The sequence below is a fragment of the Microchirus variegatus genome (genome assembly GCF_963457635.1).
Source record: "Microchirus variegatus genome assembly, chromosome: 13".
Classification (NCBI taxonomy): Eukaryota; Metazoa; Chordata; class Actinopteri; order Pleuronectiformes; family Soleidae; genus Microchirus; species Microchirus variegatus.
In genome coordinates this window covers 10,974,922-10,998,092 of record NC_139814.1, presented here as the reverse complement: position 1 = coordinate 10,998,092, position 23,171 = coordinate 10,974,922, and the positions used below count along the sequence as shown (strand labels likewise).

Genomic DNA, 23,171 nt, shown 5'->3' with positions numbered 1-23,171 from the left:
TCTCTCTGTCCAATAGAGAGAGGATACGCAAAGGCAATGTGTTGAGTTTGTGATGCCGTTAGTGATACAGTTACTGTATCACTATACTAGTAATGTTGAGTTACTGTCTTTATAACGATGCTGAGAGAAGAATTAGAAATCTTTTTAATACCTTGCTTCCAGCTCACTTGAGGGATCCACCAAGAAGTCCATCTTGGATTTCTTCCTCGAGGGTCTTTCAGATGATGATGACACTCTCTTGACTCTCACCTGCGAGTGTGATGGGGCAGGTGTCGGTTGCAATTTCACATTGGGTTCACACGTTAATCCACTGGGCGACGCCGACTGTGCGGCAGGTGACTGATCTGATTTCTCTGCGTCCTGAACATGGGATGATATTTGACATTTGGCCTTTAGCTTTTGAGTTTTACCAAGAATGTTGGGTGTTGTCTTTTCCGAGTTGCGATGGGAAGCCATGGCTCTCTCAATGATGGCCTGAGCTGTGCTTTGTTCTGTGTTTAGGATAATAGGTTTTGGAATACTCGGCACGCGAGCAGGCGCTGCGGAGGAGGAAGTACCTCCACTTTTAAAGGGCATCACTCTGATAATGATTTTTTTCTCAGTTGGAGGTGTGTGGTTACTGGCAGCAGGGGTGACTGTGGAGGAGGGGTTGGATCGAGGCTTAACGATGACTCGAGCGGTAGGTCGCTGCCCAACGCCACTGCTGTGGAGAATCTTGCCTATCTGGCTTATTTTGTGATAAGCCGCAGAATTTGAATTGAGCATCTGGTATGTGTTCGATCTCTGGTCTTTGATGAGAATCTGACCTTGACGGTTGACCAGCAGAACTTGAGGGGCAGGGGGAGGAACCTGAGGGGAGTTAGTTGCTGCAGCCTGATTTGGAATCACCAACTGCTGCTGACTTTGTGGACTGGGTTTGTCCAATCGAATGGCAAACGTTTTGCATTGTCTGACACCAGCCTGCACAGGTAAAGTGTTTAAGCCATTAATCACAATGGGGGATGTGACTGTGCGTGGAGCTATGCAAAAAGTGGCAGGAGCGGGGGAAATGGGTGCATTACTTATAGTTTGCCTGGGTGGAGGAGGATGTATTGTGATGTGTTTGAGGTTTAATGCGGGAGGTTTTTTCATCTGTGGTATAGGGGGGGATTTTTTACTTGTAAATTCTGGTGAGTAATCTGGGTCAGTTAAATCATCTTTAAATCCTTCCACAGAATCTGAAGCTGATGAGGTACTGTCATCCTCATCAACTTGTTGAATGTTACTTGGTCGCACTCCAGAGCCATCCTTAGAGACAAACTGGCCAGAGTCAGAATGTAAAAGAATGTCACTTTGAGATCTCATTGGAACTTCTTCTTCCTGAAGTGACAGGTCATCGTGTGCATAGCAGGTTTCAAGAAGAGCAGAATTTTCCTGGAACCCTGACTGAGTTGTTTCGGGTTGGACGTTTGACTTTGAGCCAGTGTAGATCGACTCCAGCCTCTTCAGAGCAATCGACAGCTGTTTAGTCGGTGTAGGATTATCTGTGTGAACATCAGTGTCATCACTTTCATCACTGCTCACTTCACTTTCATCACTCTCTGATCCACTGTCTGCTCCATCTAACTGTGAGATCGTCTGTGTGGAAGGGAGCTGATCAGGGGCCTCGGAGCCACTGGCTGCATCACACACCACTGTCCTTGAAAACTTAATGTAATGGCTCGAGTCTTCATCTTCAGAGTCATTCTCCCGATTGTGTTCCTGAATTTCTACATCCTGCACTGCTCCTTCCACCTCACCTCGGCCGCCTTGTGCTACACAGTGCAGTACTAAGTTCTCAGTAAGCAGGGATTCATCAAAATCTAGCTTTGTATTGAGCATGGAAGCCACTGCTACCTCTGTGTCAGTGTCAAACACAGTGTAAGGCAGCTCCTGGGAAATCAGGTGGGCAACTTCCTCTTCTAAGTTATCAGGCGCCAGTGAGATCCCGTTAGTCGTGGCCACTGCTGCGTCTTCAGCCTCAGACGATGCCAAGAAGTCCTGGGGAACCTCAGCAGAGACAGGAGCCGTGATTTTAAAGTTTTGTCTCCCTCGTGGGGAGTGAGTGATGACCCCTTGCCGAGGTGACATCCCTGCAGAAATGCTGGAGTTGGATCTGGGCGGGGAGCTCCACACTGGTGATGTTGAGTTTTGCCGTGACAGCGGAGGCGAGGCTGGTCCAAAGCTTGAGGTTCTTGGTGGAGAGCCAAACAGAGCACATCTGGAGTGGATGGTGCCTCCAGAGCGAAGGGTCATTGGGGCAGATGGGTCGCTGTCAGTGGGAGAGGAACTGCAGCGGCTTCTTGATGAGAGCCTGCGAGGGCGGCGGGTCTCCTCCAGGTCCCTTAGTGTCAAGATGTGATGTGATTTGGGGAGCACAGATCCTGAAATTCACAAAATTACAGTGATTAATGGGCTCTACCTAATGAGTGCACTTTGATATATCACTTCAAACTGGAAACACAAGATAAAACACCATTGCATAGGTAAATGATTGATTATAGTTTCACTATTTACCTGGAGATGGGAGCGGTCGAGATGATCCTCCTGCTGGTCTCCTGGTCTGTGTGTAACCAGGACTTTTAGATCCAGGGCTATAGTGCAGTTTAGAGTCGGGTGATGGAGTAGTGGACTTTATGGGGCTGGATGAGGAGCTTAAACGATCTGGGGACTCCATATCTGTAATAATAAGAATCTTGTTGAAACACAGTAGAACAAAAAAACTAAATATTATCTTAAGTTGTTCTAATCAATATTTTTCAGTTGGGAACTGATCAACTTGCAGTGTAAGAAAGCGAGTGGTAAAAGCAAAATCTTCACTGCAGTTCCCCACAGATCAAATGATAATTTTTCACTTCTTTCAGCCTTTGTATTTTCAGCCCTCTTCCTTTGGGGTGGGGTGGTGTTAAAGCGTATCATTGGTTCAAATCTTAGTGGGACCTCGAGGTTCTCCTCACCTCTGTGGTGTTTGGGGCTGTGGACGATGGTGTGATTCTCTCCATGATCCCATCTCGGATCTTGCTCCTCACCAGGGAGAGGTGTACTCACTTCTGTCACCTTACAAGTGTACTTACAGCGCCTGCGGGGGTCCACAGTGCTCCAGTACAACCGAGAACATCTAAAAAGGAAAAACAGAAGAAGAGTGCGTTATAAATCATACACACCGTATTATAAAGTGTAGGTGCATAGAAAAAAAACTAAATATAACAGACTGGTATTTAACAAGAGTGGAATAAATAGTTCTTACGAAGAAATGTGTCTTTAACAAATCTTCCATGACCTAAATGGGACATAAAAATGTGACTACTCACTGATAACCAACAGGATACAGCGTTCTCCCATTAGACGACAGCTCTGACAACACACCGAGTTTCTGAATCTGCAGAGAGCCTGAAAAAGTTGGGAAAGAAAAATAAACGAGGACGTTCAGCACTCTGAAGATCATCCGACATACATTAAAGCAACATTTTTGTTGCCATTACAAAATACACCCACACACAGCAGTATTCAACAGACAACACAGATCTTCTTACCTATGGTCATGCTTATGGTTTCTGGCTCAAGGCCTGTGAGGAACTTTCTCCTGAACGTAATGCCCTCAAAGTCTATGAACACTCGCCGAGGGACTTCAAATCCTTTCCCAGACACCACCTGCAAGGAAAGTAAAGAATTTTATTAGGGTTTGATCAGACATGAAGACAAACCATATCATTTAATGACAAAATGAACTCAACAATACCTTTGCACTGACAAGATCCCTGTGTTTGTAGCAGTACATCTTCCTGTCTTGCTGAAACAAACAATTCTGGGCACGAGCGCACATGAAGTGGAAATTACTCTGGCAGGTGGAAAGACAACACCCCACTGTGGCTCCTGACTGTCCACAACGATCACAACGCTGACGATGACAAAAAAAAACATTCACGTTGTAATCTTAATGTCCATTATCGTCATTCTCATACAGTTCTGGAAAAAAAGAGATCTGCAACTTGTACAAAATGAACCCCTCGAAACATCACAACTGCTTATTTCCTGATAATGTCTTACCAGGTGGCGCCCTCTTGAGACAGCCGTGTGCACTTGCAACAGAGCATTATTGTTCTCATACACCTCAGCAGACCAGAGGCAGCAGTTGATGTGAGCCCAATCATTTTGTCCCAAGTACAACAGGCGTCCTGCATCCTATGGAAATAGAAACGGTTCGCTTAATGAGCAGGAAAAAGAAGCAAACTTTTACAGGACATGAAGTCAACATGAGACAGATCTGCAGTGTAAACACGGTGCATCCTGTTCTGTCGTCAAATATGTATCTGTTAAAAACATAGAGCCTCTAAAGCAGCATATATACACAAAGATATATATACACAAAGATATATATATATATATACAAAAAGGACTTGATGCTTCCTTCCTTTTGTGGTTCTTTAAACTAAGACTGAATATTCTTGCTTAATATTCTGAATATTATAATGACTAAAATAAATCGTCAACATTGTAAAAACATATTTTATTTGGAGTTTTGGTTCCAGTAAAATAGCTCAACTCACACGAGGAGCGTAGTCTCCATATTGTTGGCACAGCGCACACTGCCTCATGTCGTCAGTCCTTGGTTTTGGTAAAAGGTTTCCTTTTACATCTGTGAGGAAGGAGCCACACATTAACATTTTTTTGTTTTAAACCTAATCAAACAGCATTAATTCCGAAATACAGCAAATAAAAATGTACATGCAGGTGATAAACTATACAGATGTGATATTAAACTCGTAAAATGTATGTCTGGAGGTTCTTACTGAGACCACATGATAGAGAGAAGAATACAGTAATTTCCATACCGTGCGAATGCAGAGGGAAGCTGTTTGATGAACCACACTGCTGCATAGCGAGTGAAAATGAAAGAGAGCCCGGCTTCCTCTCCAGCCACTGTGCATAACTGTGCTCCTTAGACGGTGGGAGGACGGCATCAGGGAGCATGCCACTGCAGAGCGATGGATACATAATTCAAACAGAGGGGAAGACCAGAGAAGACATTAGACACAACATTGTAGAAGTAGTTTGAATTGCATTTATTTAGGATGAACACTCACCTGAAGTCACAACTATATTATAGAAAAATGCACATAACCAAGGAACTAAGGAGAATGTGTATATTCTAGGGCTGCAATTATTACTCGATTAATCAGTTACTAAATTAATCATCAACTATTTTGATTATCGATTATTCGGTTTGAGTGTTTTCAAAATAATTAAAACCAGTTTCTGGGATTTTTCAGCTTCTTAAATGTGAATATTATCTGGTTTCTTTGCTCCATATAACTAAGAAATCATTAAAAACCAAATCATTTTGTTTTGTGGACAAAACAAGACATTTGAGAACATCATCATTTCCAGTTGATTTCAATATTTTTTCAACATTTTATGGACCAAAAGATTACTTGATTAATTGAGAAAATAATCCACAAATAATAGATTATGAAAATAATCGTTAGTTGCAGCCCTAGTATATTAGTCATACATTAGTCATAAATGTACCTTGGACATTCTTCAGAGAATGAGTTCCACTTTTTAAGAATACGTTGAGGAAACCAAGTGAAAACTCGCTCCAGCAACTGTGAGAAAAATATAATGAAATTCAGATCAGACCAAAGTTACATTAATGTCAATACATGAGGCAACATCCAAGTCAGCATCATTTTGACCATCTATTGTTCAGTGACTCAGCTCAACATATGTGAGTAGGAGACTTACTTTGAAATAGTGCGCTCTGGCCTGAGTAGATGGCCTCTGATCCTCAGGGAGAAGATCTTCCTCCTTCAGACACTTCCTCGTCAGAGACATGAAATCCATATGGAAAGTTTTCTGAATAGAGAATAGGGAAAATATATCAAGATCATCTTACAAAAAAAAATAAAAATCAGAAAAAGAAAAGAGCAACAAATACAGTGGTAATATCATAATTTTCATTGAGATGAATGTGGTGACAGATTATAATCAAGAAAACACTAACAATTGAGTGGTAGCCATTCCCTTGAAACTTCTTGTCCATGAATTGTAGATCACAGACTGGTTGCTGTTCCCTGAAAAACCCTGAGTTGTTTGTTTCCCGACACTGAAAGACAAAGATTTCCAAATTAATTACAAAGAAATGATTTACAACTGTCATATTGTCTGTCGTGGGTATGCAGAAATCTCTTACTTCTTTACAGATGTGGAGGTGCTTTGTGGCTTCACTGCAGAGGAGGTCAGTGAGCACCTGTTCCAGCCCAGCCAACAGCCTGCTCTGAAGCTCCTCCTTCAACCCGTTGTTTCCAGTCTGGTCCTGGCTGCACGGTGAACAAGTGAAAACCACCTCCGTCGTTTGGCTGGACAGCAATCCACACAGCTCCTCTACAATGACACGCAAAACAGTTTTGAATACATCTGCTTCTTACAAAATAACATTTGGTAAAACTGATAAATCGGCTTCAGTTTTTTCTTTTAATAACTATTTTTTTAAGAATTAAGTTATTGGATTTCCTTTAGCTTCTTAAATGTGAATATTTTTGATTTGATAGACATAGTTATTTCTCCTTGATTTATTAATGTGGGTAAGATGTATTTAGAAGTATTGCGTGTGTGTTTCTGTGATGAGATATTTTACACAGCACAACAGGTGTTTTATTTTGAAAAATCTGATTCGTTTCATATCAGTCAATGACAAAGATGGAAAACATCTGTATTTATTATAAATATAAATAATAAACCTGTCAACAAAGAGCAGATATTTATGAGTGAAATCTTCTGATTTAAGGTTTTCTTTCTATTAAAAAGCATTTCTAAATAAAGTCACTCACCTGAAAGTCCTTCACATGTGTAATGAATCCAGTGGCTGCACGCTGAACACTGAATCATCTGCGAATGTTGGTTGTTGTCTTCATAGCACTTTTGGCAGACAGTGCAGAAGTTACCTGACATAAAAAAAACATTTTTAGTACCTTGCATGTCATCCATTTGGTATATACTGTACACAGAGTGTCTTCTATGCAAACAAATACAAGTAGTTCCTTGAAGCACCACTGAATTTGTTCGGTTAATTAATTACTGGGTCAAAGAGCCCTGTGAGCAGTGAACCGTGTATTTACCGTTAGCTGCAAAGCTTTCAGGAAATACCGGTGTCTTACCTTTGCTGTGGAGAGACGTGCAGTCGGGACAAAGATCCTGCTCGTGGTTCCAGGCCAAGTCCCAGGTTTTACCAGGCGTCACACCGCAGCTTTTACAACGAATGCACGTCATACACACCTATATAGCATAAACAGTCAGAAAGTGGCACAAAATAGGAAATCCAGAGATTTCTTTTTGCTCTGCACAATTCCTAATGACGCAAAGTACAGACCATAAAAAGAGAGTTTCAAGTAATTAAAAGCACTACCCAGGGAATTTTGCAGTTCATAGGTTTAGGGTACGTTGGTCCCAAGCAGGAAGGATGGTAGGAGGTTTGGCAACGTCTGCACTGCAACACGGGCTACAAGTGGAATAAACACAGAGAAGGGAACATCTATGAAGGGTCAAGTTTATCTGTGAGGTTAGCACCTCTGACAGTTTTCAACAAAGAAACCACATATACAGTAGATTGACGCCGTGAGAACTCTGCTGGGCTGCATACCTTTGTGGTCTTGCTTTTACGTCCACACACGTGACAGAATTTGCAGCGTCTGCAGCACCAGTTCTCCTTGTTCTTCTCCTGGGGGCATTCATCTGGCGAGAGGCAGAAACTGTGGAAAGGTTCGCAGCAGACCTGGCAGAAAATCATCTGAGGGCAGAAAAAAAGATTACATGTAACAGAAAGCAACAACTAGGTGGGTGAAACAAAAACTCTTTGAAAGCACTGTTGAGTTGAGAAAAACAGAGAGATTGGGGAGCTGAGAGGCTTAATCAGCATTGTGTGAATTTACAGTATTTGACAATGGTTTGAACCTAACGGACATTTGTTTGTATTTAAGAGTTACACACCTCATGTTGTCCTTTACTGGCACAGAGCAAACAAACTGGATGTGGTGTGGTCGGGACAGAGGTGAGGACACTGAGGCCTCCCATTAGCCAAACATTCTGGACAGCACAGTCCTCCTGGTAGACACAAGTAAAGGAAAAATAAACACAATCAAACTAGCATTAAAAAGGCAACCAGTGCTTTGTTCCATACGAGTATGAAAGATGATCAAAGTTTTTCTTTTTAATTAAAATGTGTGGAAAGAAGCAGCTTTGATACAATCCTGCCAGGAGAGCTTAGTGACTGACTGGATAGAACATGTTACAAAAATAAAACTTTTACTAAATGTATCAGGATAAAAGCAATTCACTCATGAAAAATCTCTATTCTAAATTTTTAAACCCACCTTGAAGTCAACGCGGATCTTGTACTTGTTCTGCAACAGGCCCTTATTGGGATTTCCATTAGTTAACCCCGTCAGGGTGTTCACTGATGCACACTCTGCAGGATTCTGGGAATGAAGGAGATAGTGCGTGTCAGTTGCTGGACAGTTTTTCAGCACTGTCTCTTTTACAGCGGCGTCCTCCTCCTCTTCTTGGGGCTGATCCACTCGTTGGTCCTCCAGCTCATCTTGTTTGCCCTGCTGTAACTCTGTGTCTGGATCAACCGTCTGAGACGGCACCAGCACAGTTTGAGCTTTGTCATCACTGTGTGTCTCAGTCTGTTCCTGCAAACACAACTTTGAAGAAACTTCTTTAGGAGTCGACTGCAGAAGCGTCTGGTAATGTTGGGATGGCAATAACATATATTTGCCTGACTGCACCGCAGATTTGGGCAAACGGTGTAAACGTAACCGCAGATATTTCTGTGGAGGGTTTGTTATGGGTTGTGTGGAAATCAGAGGAGCAGGGTGGGGAGCAACAGACTGTGGCAAATCTGGAAGAGTCTGAGTGGTGGAGTGCAATGAATGTGAAATGGTGGGCTGCGTTACATGCTGGGACAGTTTTGGTTGCAGCTGTGCAGTACACTGATCCAGACACTTGGCCAACTGCTGTGTAAAAGCAAGACCAGACTGCAGGATAAAATCGGGCAGACGGTGTAAGTGTATTTTTAGCTGCTGCTGCAGCTTCGGCAGTGGGCTCCTGGGCGGGCTGGTATCGGGGAAAGTTTCTCGGGCCTCCATCACTTCCATGTTCTCTTGTTCCTGCGGAGGAGGGGACTGCCTAAGCCAACCAGCAAGACAGGTTCCAAAGTGACACTAATAGTAGTGGCATGCAGAGGCGGCGGCCGACAGCAGCCAGTGTAACAGAAAAAGGGGACAGTTGACACATTTCAAGGGTGTTAGGCAAGACAAATAATTGAGAAAAGGTGAAGTAGAATTTAGCAAATGCAATAGATATGGAGTCAGGTGTGATGGGGTGCAAAGGTAAAAGAAGTTGCAAAACAAACAGCAAAGCAAAGCTCAACAAGGGTAAAGCATTTTTGTTAACACTTAAAAAGGCAGATTAATGGCAAAGAGGCGTTCTTAGTTTGTTAGTTTCAAATTAGTTTTTTTTTTCATATTTCCAGTGCTGCTTTACAACTACAGTACCAACAAGAGCAACAGATTACAACTGTGTAAAGGTGTTCATCTAGTGACACTGACACACATGTACATGCAGTGTGTTTAGAAGTGCCTTGCAAGTACCTGTAGTGAAATTTCAAAGAAGAATTCGTGAAGGTACTTCATTTAGATGTACATTTTAAAAGTATTTCCTGAACAGTGGGTCTCTACTAATGACCTTTATAGATAGGGATTGTGAGATTAACTGCAAAATATTCATAATTGGAATATAACCAAAGACACTGAAATTACTTGAGACAAAATGATTGTCAAAACAGCATGAGGAAGAAAATCTGCAGTGCAGCAGGAATTCACTGGCCCAACAATCCTGCTCCTCAGGAGAAAGTATTTAGTTTGTTCGAGACCAAAAAACATTTTTTTGTCTTTAGGATTCTGAAGATTTTTTGTTTTGTAACAGTTAAGGTGCAAAAAAACATCAGTTGTGCTAATTATTATTATTTTAGGTGTCAGCGTTACTTTTTTCAGCTGCTTGTGTGAACTGTCAGCAGAAAGAGATAAATGCTTCCACAAACATAAAATCAAACTAACCTGCATACATGGTTGATTTTGTACACCAGCTTCATTAAAATATGTTGGCTTCTATTGTTATTTGTGCATTTTGGATGGAGGAAAATGGGATTATCAGTGTGTGATATATGACGAATATGATCAAAAAACAGGGTCATGATGGATGATTCAAGCTGTAGAAATTTAAAGGTTAGAAAAAAAAGATGAGCTCTTTAAGATTGGATTCATTGGCATGTAACTTGAGGGGTTTTACATGCCAACCTCAATCAGAAGCAGAAGCAGAGAATAAAGTGGTGCAGCCACTGGGATGAGTGTAGCTTGAATTATCACACAGTACAACCGACAGCTCTTTCAACATCTCAATTAGTGGAGTAAAGCAAGCATTGGTGGGGCTTCCTGATCAGACATACTGAGGTAAAGCGGGTTGTTCAATCTGCAGAAGGTCAATGATTCACTTCCCAGGGCCTCAAGTCAGTGTCCTTGAGCAAGACACTGTGCAATTGACGCGACAGAAGAAATGATGCATATAGATGTGCTGTGTGAATGTCCATGTCAGTGACAAAATAGTGGTGTTGTTTACCGACTATAAATACACAGCCATCTCTATCCGACACCGGCAGAATATAAAAAAACCCTGTTGCCCGTTTGCCTTATGGTGAAGTATTTGTCACCATGAGGGTTTTTCTTCTGGATAAGAACATCAAGATCAAGATTAGAGAGTAGAAAAAGTTAAACCTGGAGGTCAAAAAGTTGTGGTAAATAACAAAAACCATGTGTGAAACACCATCAATATTATGAATGGAGTTTATCATTGAGGTTAATGCATGCAAGGTGGTAAAGGTGAATGAGAAAACAAAGCAGGACTATATTTATAAAAACTTATTTAAAAGATGATTAAGTTGAAAATGCAGAAAAAAAGTGAAAGTGAAAGTGAGATAAAGACCTGGGCAAATTTTTATTTGGAAGTAACAAGGCTTTGATTGCTGTCCAAATGATTATTATTTACAATATAGATCAAAATGTTATTGCTACATTATTATTATATATGTATATTTAACAAGAAACTGTTTTTTGTATTATTTAAATTTGGTAAAGCACGTATCTAGACAGTGCAAGACCATTGCAGGACAAAACCATTTTCCAAAAAAATACAATTTACCCAGGCTTGATTAGGTAGCTCACTGGACAAGGAGGGAAATCTGCTGCATGTTTTTACCTTGTATGCTCTGGGTCTGCTCACCACTCCTCTGGAGAACAGCCGGCGGTGCTTCAACGCTTCAGATGGAGGGTCGTTAGGTGCTACATCTTGAGACGCAGGATCTCCAAGAAAAGAAAAAAAAAATTTTAGACCTTAGAGTCTGCTGAAGATTTTTTTATGTAAAATTGTACCCAAATTGCACTACAAATCAGTAGAAACAGTCTGTTTTTTTCCACTCAAAGAAGAAAGAACACGACAATTATGGAGCTCAGTGACAATGTTACAGTGGTTACTAGTTTGTATCTTTAACTTTGGTTTCTCTCTTTCAGTTGATCACTCAGATCCTCTGACTGATGAAATAAGAATGACTGAGCATTGTCTCAAACTGTAAAAAGTAAGGTTTGCTGCAACGAGTAATGCTATGTGTCCACCCATGAGTGAATGGTGATTCAACACAATCACACAGGTGAATTTTGTTTGACAGGTGGAAATGTTTAAACACCATAAAAGTAGCTTTACTACCTTGGTTGCTAGCAGGAGCTGTCGCCTTTTCAGGTATCTCCTCTTCTCCTTCGGATTCGGACTTCAGCAGGTTACTGTACGAGCGTGGTGTGATGTTACGCAGGGACTGTTTCCTGACCCCTACCATGGAGGACGACCCCTCGCCTGCTCCATTTCCCCAGTTTCCATCCTCACTGCTGGACATGGAGCCGCCGGAGAACTGCCTCGCTTTGACTGAGAAACAGAAGCCTCATTATTAATCATGTGCATAATAAGATGTCATTTCAGATTTACTTAGAATTAGTGCAAAACATATCAGGGGACATGTACAATTACAGCATTAGAGACATACCTTTCAGTGGTTTGAAAATGCGATCCATCTTTGCTCTCTCAATCCGGTCACACTTTCTATATCTGAGAACAGAGGAGTATTTGTAACATGTCCACAGTAAAGCTCATATGTACCCATCCATAAAATCTTTATTTAACTTGTCTTGATGAACTTGATTGTAAAATGGTTTAATTTACCAGCAAGTAATAAAAAGTTTAATGTTCAAAAGAATGCCTTCAATTTAAAAAATTTAAAAATTCAAATAACATCATTGCTACTTTTTATCCCCCAAAACTGACAGCTGGGTGATAAGTGCTGTCAATCTTCAAATCAAAATTGTGACATTTTGGGAGAGAGATGGTTTTCACTTTCTTGCTCGGAATAAGTTGTTACCAATCGTGTCTGAATGATAAAAAAGAAATGATGCCAGAAGGAGCTCATCTTCGGATCTGAAAAGTGTGAACTCGCTCTATCCTAAGGTAAAGCTCTAGCCATTTTTGAAGAATCAGCACATTTTACCTTGTTTCTATGAAAGATGCAAAAATAAAGTGTAAAAATAAAACAAGATATGAATGATACTGATCTTTTTACATAACTCACCAGGGAGCTCATCTCCCCAAATGATTACCTTCAAACTACTGGGGAAAATGTAAAGTTGAAATAGAGACACACTGTTTGATTGACATTACAGTTCCACAGTGAGACCAATTAAGAATCATATCACTTGGGTGCCGAGCTTGTAAAAGTTTCCAGTTTTGTCACAAGAATCAGCAAAAATAAAATTCATGATTTGTCTGACTCACATGCAGCACTGCCGCTTGGTATTGGGCCCTCCAAATTTAGGTTTATCCAGGCAGTTGATACACTTGGCACAGTCCTCGTCGATCAAGCAGCCCTCGCAATGTCCACAACGACGGGAGCGAATTCCATTGGATTTATAGCGACTCAGCATCTTCCTCGAGACCTTGCGGCCCCTTCCTCTTCCTCTCCCTCTACTCCGCTGCTGGATGTTTTCCTGCGTGACAGCCCACTGAGCTCTGCCCTGATCCTCGTCGTCATCTGCCACATCTGCGGGTGAGAGACAGAGTGGGCGAGTAAATGAGCTGCCGCCAACAGAGATGACAACAATTAAGACAGACACATGATGTCTTTGTATGCCGAAACTTACTACTCAGTCTGGAGAAAACATTACAGCTCTAAATGCTGTGTTTTGGGGGTGTTCTGTACACATTTACTCTCATTTACTGGTCTTCCGTCCAATAAACAAGCTTGGTTTCTATAGCTACAGGTGGTGACTAGTGGCTCTCATCAGGGTTGGATATCCAGAAATCAATCTAGAATGAACACATCAGGAGTCTGAGAGAAATCCATTGGTGAAAATTGGTAAGAATTCCCGTAATAGTTATGGTTATTAAGAAAAAAGAAATGCATAAATAAAATAAAGTTTTGATAATGCATCCTGCATCTTTTAGCGGTAACATGTAAATGTGAGCTGACACAAAGCAACTTCACATACTTGGAGGTTGTGAGTCATGGCATAATTAAAAAAAAAATAAAAAGAATAATGTAGTACTTGGTGTACAGCTCTGTCCCCCCCCCCCCCCCAACAGCACTAGATGTGTTCATTAGGAGAAAAGATTCAGGGCAGTGAATCTATTTGTCAAACAGCACTTCCTCACCTTATACTGAGTGATGCTCACTCGACCAGTGTTGGGTATAGCTTTCCAACAGCGGTGGCTAATCTGTGTGTGACAAAAGATATAATTTTTTGCTGGCAAATAATTTTTAGTAACAACTACATTGAGCTAACAAAGCAGTTTCTTGCTCAGCAAATTAAAATGGCCAAAAGCATTTTTATTCCCAAAATAAAAATATTCTATGGTTTGATTGCGTTTACAAATTGCAGGAATTTATTTATGCCAGTTTAAAATAAACTACAGTGCAGCTTTGTCAAACAAAATGGCAGATAAAGAATGGAAAAAGCCAGAGGAGTATTAATGGATTGAAATATAACAGATCATGGTTATATACTGGATCAATTCTGCCTATTTCAGGGTTGCAGTAATTATTCCACCTTTCTATATACTGGGAGGTCATGGGCTTTTGAACGATGAAAGCGTCAGCAAGCTTTTTTTACATTTACTTAAGACCGTTTAAGATCACGTAGAATGTGACTCTATACTTGGTTTTCCTTTGTATGTTGTGTGTTCCTTAGTGTCAGTTTCTGGGCATTTCAACCCGATTATATTTAGCTGTGAACGAGGACATTCAGTGCCTCTGTTAACAGCATCGGGTGTTTCATGGCACCAAAGGCCATGATTACTCTGCTTCCACTTCTTGGATTTGCTGGTGCACTTTGCTGCTCCAAAGGAAAGGGGACACACACACACCTGACTTTATATACAACTTACCAATACAAAGAACTTGTATGTCATTCACAAAGTTTACAATGAGGAAATTCCTGCAACCTATTGGGAATGTCAACACACCTTTAAAAGAATTCTGTATTACTAAAACGGTAATAATAAAAACAATTACTATTAAGCCCAGATCATACTTTATGCATCCACATGTCTGCAGAGGTCCGCATAACCTAAATTTTGCAATTCATCCATTTCCACAGTGGTCCATACAAACTCCAGGCAGACAAACAGGAGGAATGGGCATGGTTGTTGGTTTATAAAAAGTTGATAAATTATGTGACCATTAGTGAGTGCATTTAAAATATACATTATTAAGAGACAGATGGTTCCATCTCTTTTTCCTCCTGGTCATGTGGTGTAGCTTTACTTTGAGTTTAGGTCTGAGAGCTACAGGCCGTATTGAATCACTGTACTTTCACTTTTAAACCTGTGGTGTTGTGTCGAGGAGAGGAGGATTTTCTCAGTCAAAGCAACATACAAATAAGAACACACGAGGATGTCCCCACAACAGCAAAGTTGCAAACAAACGCACTACAAAACACACAAACACTGAACTGAAAAATGCAAATATTGCTCCAACTTAACGGTAGAGGAAACACCGAGCCTGTTCATATCATGTGAAATTTTAGCATACAATGAAGCAGATGGTAGCCATGGAAACATGCTTGAGATCATGGGAGGAGGTCCGACAGTACACACACACAGACGTACAGCTCGGCTCTTAAAGAATACAAGGACATACAAAAGAGGGCTGAGAAATAACTAATGGAATAGAATTTGAGAATGCATGTGCAAAGTACTACACCAGCTTGGACTCTCGTGCAGGATGAATGGAACCGAGGGCATTCGGTTAAAAATATGCATTTGGTGATACATCGTTCGTCGTCCTTCCTCATGCAATACAACAATTGATGTGTCAGGGCAAATATTGATATTTTAATTAACAAACTAAAGCGCTCTACGGTAAACAGTCCCTGTCAGTTTTGTCACTACGTCATGTCTCCTCACAACAGCGCTGCTCAAATGATTGAGTGAAACGGGCAGAAGTTACCTGGTCAAAGAAGAGGAGTTTACAGCGAGATAACATCGGAGAATGCTACTTTTAGAGATACCTGGTCTACATTAAAAACATAGACTTTATGCACTTTATTCTCCATGATGTGAATAAACAGAAAACTCCTGTAATTTTAACTTTTCATGGACGTTTCCTCCAGTTGGACAGATATCTGTCGCAATACACTGATTATCACAGAATCTTTGTATCGTGGATCATGAATTGCATATCTGCAGACATGGAACCCAGAAAGTATGACGTGGCCCTCATAAGCATATACACACACAGTGCATTGCAAAATACTATTTTAAACTAAATTCAAAGAGACATTCACTTCTGTCAATACACTGTACCTTCAGTAGCTGGTGAGAAGGTGATGCCCTCTCTCTCGTGCAGTGGCAGGGCACTCAGTCTGGGAATATCATCTGGCACCGTGGCACGTGGCTGCCCCAAAGCCACAGCAGCCGCCCTACAGACATGTTTGATCCTGGGACCACCCAGTGGCTGCTCCTGCACAATAAACAAGAACAGAGAAATATTTGGGGGTAAAAGAACAACCAATTAGTTACTCTGCTGTCACAGCTCAGCACCTTTATACTGCGCATTTCTGGAGTTTCTCATGAGTGTCTGTGTTGCAGACAGCAGCACACATGAAACAAAACACTGACTGCCTCAATGAAATAGAGTACACTCATGCACACATGCAGATTTAATCAAACATATTAAGCATTACCTGACGATTGGTATCTTTTGGGGATGCACCAAGTCTCCTCCTCCTCTCAGTCACTGGGCCTTGTGACTCTTTGGAGCCCAACTTTTTTAGTAGAAAAATGAAAGAAAAAAGTTTTAGAAAAAAACAGAATGGTAACATTATATTCCTACAGATATGAAATGGAGAAAATGCAAAACACAGTGCTCTGATTTAGATACCTCTGATTTAATTTATAATCATAACAATAACCTGAATATTTGCCTTTTTCCTCATGCAGATTAGTGAATTTACAATTGACAACCATATGCCCCACTTGAGCAGCATTGGTTCAATAACCATGACAACACCTCCTTCAGTTTTTCTTCTGCACAGATTTGATGAGGTGGATTCTTACCTGTGACAATTTGAGCTGCTTCTGCTGATCAATCTTGATGAGCTGCACTTTGGCTTTCTTCAGCAGGTGGAGCATCCTCTTATTAGCTCCACTGAGACCAATTCGAAAGCTGGGTGCAGTGACTTCAGACACCTCGTGACCGTCTCCCGTCATACTTCCTGGTTGATCTGCACCAAACAGAATGAACAGAGGAGCTCTGATTAGATTGGGTGCAAGCAAATGCTTCATAGGTGCAGGCCCACATTACAAAAACACAAACATGAAGAAGTGAAGCAAACACTTAAATGTGCCTACTTATCTTTTGTGGGACATTGAAAATTATGAGTTTCTTGGGTCTAGAGATGTGTTGCATTCAACTTATAAAATCAAATCAACCAATTTGTTTTTAGAAAACCTTTGCTGAATTTCTAAATAATTATGATAAAAAAAGGGGCATTCCTTACTTTTGCTTCCAGTATCTTCCACTGGCGCTTGAGAGGGTGTTTTCTCATCAGTGTTCACCACCACTGCTAGTTTCCTCACGACTCCAGGAGAGTCCATTTCCTCCATCATGATCTTTGATCGCCGCCTCTTCCTGACATGGGAAGTTAAGCCATCTTCATGATGTGTATAATCCCCCTGGGTGTCACTTTGGCCTTTCTTTTTCTCTGCCAGCTTCAAGGTCAGTTTTTTCAGGTTCTTGTAAATTTCTATGTGGCTTGCACCTGGACTAGGCTTTGATGGGGACTTCGCCCCAGCAGACGGGTTGTTAAAAACAGAAAAAGAATTGTTGTCTGATTGTAGAGACTTGCCGTCACAATTCGACTCATTCGATGATGCACTGTGTTTTTCATCCTCTATCTGTTGATTCTTGAGCCATGCTGACACATGACCCTTTGGAAAGCGAATCATCTCCTCATCAAAGAACCTCTTTGGAGCTTTAATAACTCGGGAGGACCGTGCACTGGTTACAGGAGTGGAGGTGTTTGAGCTCTGCTGGACTTGTTCCAATATCGAACTGGGTTCCCCCTTCGACTGAGTGACATTCTGACCTTGTGCTTCCTCCTTGTTGTCATCCTGCTTCATTGTGGCTGGAACAGGCTCTGTAACATATGCGTAAAATACCCGCCGAGGGCGAGAACAACGCACTTTTGGGGGGTTACTTGTTGATGGTGGTTTTCTCTTGGTCCCAAACAAAGACTTGCGTGGTCTTCTATGCCTTCGTTTTGCAGGAGACTGTGCAGGCTTACACTCGAGAGGCATCGCTGCCTCCACACCGCTGTGAGCACCAGCCTCAGCTGCAGCCTCAGGAGAGGCACCCATATTCTTAGTGATCCTCTTCCTTCGCCGTTTGTGGAAGGTTGTAAAGGACAGAGCAACTGCTTGAGATGTGCGTCTGGTGTGAATAAATCGTTTTACAGCAGTCTGTGGCTGGTCCTCTGACACCTGACCTTGTTCTTTGACCTTGGTAGGTTTTTCTGCACCCTTGACAGCTGTCAGAGTGCTCACCAGCTTATAGTGCTTGCTGCCAGCCGGGGTGATGTCTGTTTGGTTTTGCTTGGTGCTTGAGTTGGCTGTTTCTCGTGACTTCTTGATAAAGGCAGCTGATCGTGTACTACTCTGTCTACCTGACACCTCCTCAACTGCATGTTTGGCTTTTGTAGTGGGAGTTGCACGCTCACTCTGCAGTTTAATTACCACCTTGGGTGATGGTTTGTTTTCTCCAGGGGTTTCTCTAACACTCTGTCCGTCTTTGGGAAGCCTCCGTACAATTTTCCCAATCAGAGCTGATTTTGGGTCTGAAGCACTAGAAGACTTTGCTTGGCTCAAAGTTGAAGACCGAGAAACAGGGCGAGTTTTTTGTGGACAAACTGTTGTGGTCCCAAATCCAGTGAAATCTTCCTCCTAGAGGAAAAAAAAGAAGAATATTTTAAAACTTAACTGATAAAAACAAAAGATTCAAGTATTGAGTTGATATACAGCATATTAAAACTCAGTTGAATAATGTCTTATATGTGTATAAACACAAAAATATTGAATGAATGAATGAATGAATGAATGAATGAATGAAAGAATGACATACACCACAGTTGGAAATATTATTTCCATAGTTAAGGGAGGATAAATATGATGAAAATATATCGAATGAATCAATTATTAGTTTATTACCAATTAAGCAAGGACAATTAATGCAATTAATGGGTTCAGCAGGTGCTCAGGTTTCCAAGTGTGTGGGATGTCACATTCCTTCTATCATGATGACATGCTGCAGCACAGCTGTTAATGCAATTGATCTTAAATTACACTCACATCTGAGGCAATATACAAATCAAACTGAAGATAAATTATTTCCTTGTCCAGAGGGTTAAGTGTGTTTTGGATTAAATACATTTCATCTTTCAATCGCATGATTGTATGATTTTTTATTAGCTTAGAATGAGCCTTTTAAATTTATATCAGGAGCATGGTCAGCTTGACAGAGGCCATCATTTTAGACCACCATGTTTGTTTGTTTTTTACAATAGCCTACAATGGACAAACTAAACGTCTTTTGAGCTTTGCTAGTAAACAAATGCTACATAAGTTCTCCTACACACTTGGAAGTGAAGGGGGATATTAGGCTGCAACATGCAACTTCACCAATAAATACTGCTACATTGTTCACACTGTATCTTTAAGGAAATATTTTTTTTCACCCACTTCATTACAGGCATTAAAACATCAACTATCAACAGCATCCTTACCCCCATGTCTTAGATAATACAGTTCTGAGTCAGCTATGAGAATTAACTTGGCAGATTTCTACCTGAGCAGCAGCACCATCTCCGTGCACATGAGCACAAAAGCTTTAATAAGGTGCAATAATCTGTAATCTAGCAGTAATGCAGCACCACCAAAGTTTAGGGAGCTCTGAAACGCGATTAGTGTCTAGCATCCTCTAATTCAGGCACCACAGAGACACTTTGACTGCATACTATAGCAGATCAAAAGCACACCGACAACTTGGTTTCCAATTACTCACATCCATCTTCACACGCAAAATAGCAACACAGTAGATCGGTCAGAGATGAAACTACTCCAATGAAACCTCCTTCTTCCCACTGCAGAACACAAGTGTGAGGCACTTCACCACTTGCATCACCCACAAGGTTTAGCATGAGCCATGTGACTGTTACTGTCCACACTGAGGGAATTGCATCAGTGAAGTCTGGCTGATGTCAGATACAAAAGCCCCTGTGATGGAGCGTCAGTAATATGATTAGATCCAATTCGGGATTATATCATTATCACCATCCATCTGTGTAGCTGCTGCTGAGAAAACACCACCTGAGAATGCTCGAGCACACAAAAGAAGCAATCTGTAAAGAAGCAATATCAACACATGGACATATCTGAATCCTCTGTGCTGTTCATATAGGCCCCCTTTACACGTGGCATTAAAATGTGTTTTCTTTGTACAGTGTAAATGAGATGCTTCCCGGCTCCACCCACAATAACTGAGCAGAGCGGAGGTACTTGGTGGCTCCAAGCACAGCTAACGCAACAGCAGCGACAAAGCTGCGCTTTCTCCTCTGCTTTCATAGTTTTCCCCCTGCTTCGAAAACGATTGGATGGATCTTGATGTGGACACCGGAGACGCACGTTAATACCAGGTGTAAATGCATGTGGTGAAGAGCTATCTGATCGCTGTCTGATCACAGAAAACACATTCTTAAGGTGAAAAGGGGCAACAATGTCTAAAATGTATTTTATGGTTGTACAGAGCAGATATTCATGGTTTAGACCACTGGTTGAAACAATCATCTTTTGGACCAAGAACTTTTCATGTTTTGTTTTTTTTCACAGCTTTCTGATAAAGTGTTAAAAGGATAAAATGATCAATCACTGGTGAAAATAAGAGCAAATTGCAGCCGTAGCTAATGTCGCTCGTAAAAAGTACACAAAGAGTTTGGAATTCACACCGTTACAAAATTTAAACTGCTTTTCCAGATGTTTGACAACTTGAATGGCATAATGGTGCGCCTTTCACCAAGGATGAAATCAGCGTAATACCATTAAAAAATGTCACCCCAATTGACCTTGTACCCGCTCGTGTATTGCAGTCAACAACATTTGAAATAATGACCATCAATCTATTAACAATTAGAAATAGCTCTCATTAAAATTGTGTTGCAGGGTGCAGGGTACTAACAAATATATTTATTGAATAAAAATATATATCATAGGAAGCACATTCCCATTTAGCAGTAAGGACAAATAAATTTCACTACAGCACAAAACACATTTTGGCACAAAGCCTTTATCAGAGGATTTACACTGCTAACTTTGATATATTTTTCTATCACTGACTACTTTTTAGACTTAGAGCTCCACTTAAGAATATCAGTGTTCCAGCACAACTATCCAGTCCCCACTTCACATACACATTTTTACATCCTGTTTGTGGCAGTGTTTGTTTGTTAGTCTCTGAGCAGCATAACTCAAAGTAAAGGATAGACATAAAATACATTTTCTGGAGATTAGATTAAGAATGGATTTTGGTTGCGATATGGAATCAGACGCATATTAACACGGTTACAAATTGAGAAGCCTTGGTGTAGATTTGCACCCTCTCTAGTTTTCATACTCTCTGAAATAGACAGGAACTAAAAATGTAAATAAGTGTCAGAATTATTTTTCCGTGATGATATACTGTGCAAAACCAAGTGTTGGTTTAAAAAAAACAAACATCGCAAGAGTAACCTGGAGCTTTATGTGTACCCTTCAGTTGCACCCCTGCGTTAGACTGACGTTAGAAACACCCAGCGGTCAGCTGACAGCGTGGGGATGTGTGGTCTCTGCAAGTTATCCCCAGAAACGTTCTATGTACGACAAGATTAGCAGCCCGTGGATTTCAGCTCAGATTGGGAGCTTAAGCTCTGTAAAATATGTCAGGGATGCACATGAACAAAGGCACATCCTGGTTTCGACAAACAAAACGCACTTACAGTTTCTAACATACCGCCAAAGTTTCCGCCTAATGCCCTTATCATGCAAACACACACAGCTGTGGAGACAGTGGTCTCTGTGCATGTAAACTGCTGGCATTTCAAAACAATTTAATACTAATGAGTGCAGACTAAATAGTCACATATCAACCCCTCTGAAGAATACCCTGCATAACAGAGAGCTAGCTACAAAGCAACATTTAAAAATGAGAGAATGTAAGCCAACTTGCCGCTAACTAGCTTTACGTTAGCTTAAATACTTTTTGTAAACAGCAAACAAACAGTTTAAATGCCCGTCATTAAAACAATATGGACCCGTGTGCTGTTAGGGCACACTTGCAAATCCAGTTGACATGCTATTAGTTAGCTTATTCACCTCCTCGCTGTTGCTCGAGTCAAAGCCCGCATCTCCCTGCCGCCTGTACTTCTCAGTCACCCCAAGAAGGCGCAGTAGATACGGATCCTCGCTCAACGCGAGCCCGATGTTTACGGGCCTCGGCCCTTCGACATCCAGCTCCCCGTCGTCGGAGCCCAACCTTCCGCGTCGGGTACGTTTCTCCGACCGCAGCCTGCTGCGTAGCGAGCACGGTCGACCTGGGAAGCGAGCCCGGGCCGGAGCCTGGGTGTTCAAGCCCGCGACAGTAGCGGGAGATGATAATCCGCCTCCCGATGCCGCCATTATTTACTACAACAACACAGACTGCGCGCAGGCGGACGGAGACTGCAGCGCTGTGAGAGGTAAGATGGACAGCTCTGAGGCAAAGGCGCGAGATAGCAAAAAACACAGAGGCATCATGGGAAAACGAACTTCGCCGGCGCAGTGCCACCCCTGTTCGACTTCGCTTGAGTTAAGCAAATTCTCAGAGCACCAGTGACCTTAAATGTACGGAAGAGGTTAAGGACCACATGCGTTTTTTTTAAACAAAGGCAGAATTCTGGGATTAAAGCCATCATTTTGACTTTGATCTCGGTATTCTGCCTTCTGTCTATTTGTTGTTTTCTTTCTTTCCACAAAAAATCAAAACAAATGGCCCTGATCTTTTTCCATGTGAATGTCTCATGTTTGACCCTCATAAATGTGTACCTACGTTGTGGTTCTTGTACTGTGACATACACCTCAAACCTTAGGAAATCTTCCTAAGGTATCTTTCTATTACCAAACTGAAAAAGTTTTAAAAACATAGAACTCTAAAGAGCAAATATTGACATTAGAGAATTGCACTTTCTTGTCAGTGTTGGTGATGAAGACCTATAAAATGCCTCAAGCTGCACTCACCACTGGTGTGTTGAGAATTAATGAAATGTTCACATGCAGTATTCACTACTGCACATTAGCATAGCTAAGAGCAGATAACAATCACTGCCAATAATGGAGATCATGATAAATTCAGAAATTTACATCATGGTACCACACCAATTAGTGGCCCACATATACAACCACCTCTTGACAGTGAATGAATGCTATTTTATCACCAAGTA

At 41.4% G+C, this 23,171-nt stretch overlaps 1 protein-coding gene across 1 annotated transcript in view; it reads right to left on the bottom strand.

The window, feature by feature from the left end:
* kmt2ba (lysine (K)-specific methyltransferase 2Ba) overlaps positions 1-22,371 on the bottom strand; it is a gene marked incomplete at its 5' end in the record, with an annotated part of 28,415 nt that extends 6,044 nt beyond the window's left edge. Inside the window, 28 exons of the mRNA XM_083899392.1 lie at positions 152-2,402; positions 2,536-2,697; positions 2,976-3,136; positions 3,330-3,408; positions 3,552-3,669; positions 3,758-3,916; positions 4,066-4,200; positions 4,566-4,654; positions 4,851-4,993; positions 5,548-5,624; positions 5,764-5,874; positions 6,023-6,124; positions 6,212-6,402; positions 6,849-6,962; positions 7,176-7,293; positions 7,424-7,516; positions 7,658-7,804; positions 8,005-8,118; positions 8,388-8,492; positions 11,329-11,432; positions 11,833-12,045; positions 12,164-12,225; positions 12,946-13,210; positions 15,973-16,129; positions 16,353-16,433; positions 16,726-16,892; positions 17,169-18,609; positions 22,069-22,371. Coding sequence (XP_083755518.1) covers positions 152-2,402; positions 2,536-2,697; positions 2,976-3,136; positions 3,330-3,408; positions 3,552-3,669; positions 3,758-3,916; positions 4,066-4,200; positions 4,566-4,654; positions 4,851-4,993; positions 5,548-5,624; positions 5,764-5,874; positions 6,023-6,124; positions 6,212-6,402; positions 6,849-6,962; positions 7,176-7,293; positions 7,424-7,516; positions 7,658-7,804; positions 8,005-8,118; positions 8,388-8,492; positions 11,329-11,432; positions 11,833-12,045; positions 12,164-12,225; positions 12,946-13,210; positions 15,973-16,129; positions 16,353-16,433; positions 16,726-16,892; positions 17,169-18,609; positions 22,069-22,371 — 7,262 coding nt within the window. The remainder of the gene's footprint in view (positions 1-151; positions 2,403-2,535; positions 2,698-2,975; positions 3,137-3,329; positions 3,409-3,551; positions 3,670-3,757; positions 3,917-4,065; positions 4,201-4,565; positions 4,655-4,850; positions 4,994-5,547; positions 5,625-5,763; positions 5,875-6,022; positions 6,125-6,211; positions 6,403-6,848; positions 6,963-7,175; positions 7,294-7,423; positions 7,517-7,657; positions 7,805-8,004; positions 8,119-8,387; positions 8,493-11,328; positions 11,433-11,832; positions 12,046-12,163; positions 12,226-12,945; positions 13,211-15,972; positions 16,130-16,352; positions 16,434-16,725; positions 16,893-17,168; positions 18,610-22,068) is intronic.
* Positions 22,372-23,171: the final 800 nt, after the last annotated feature.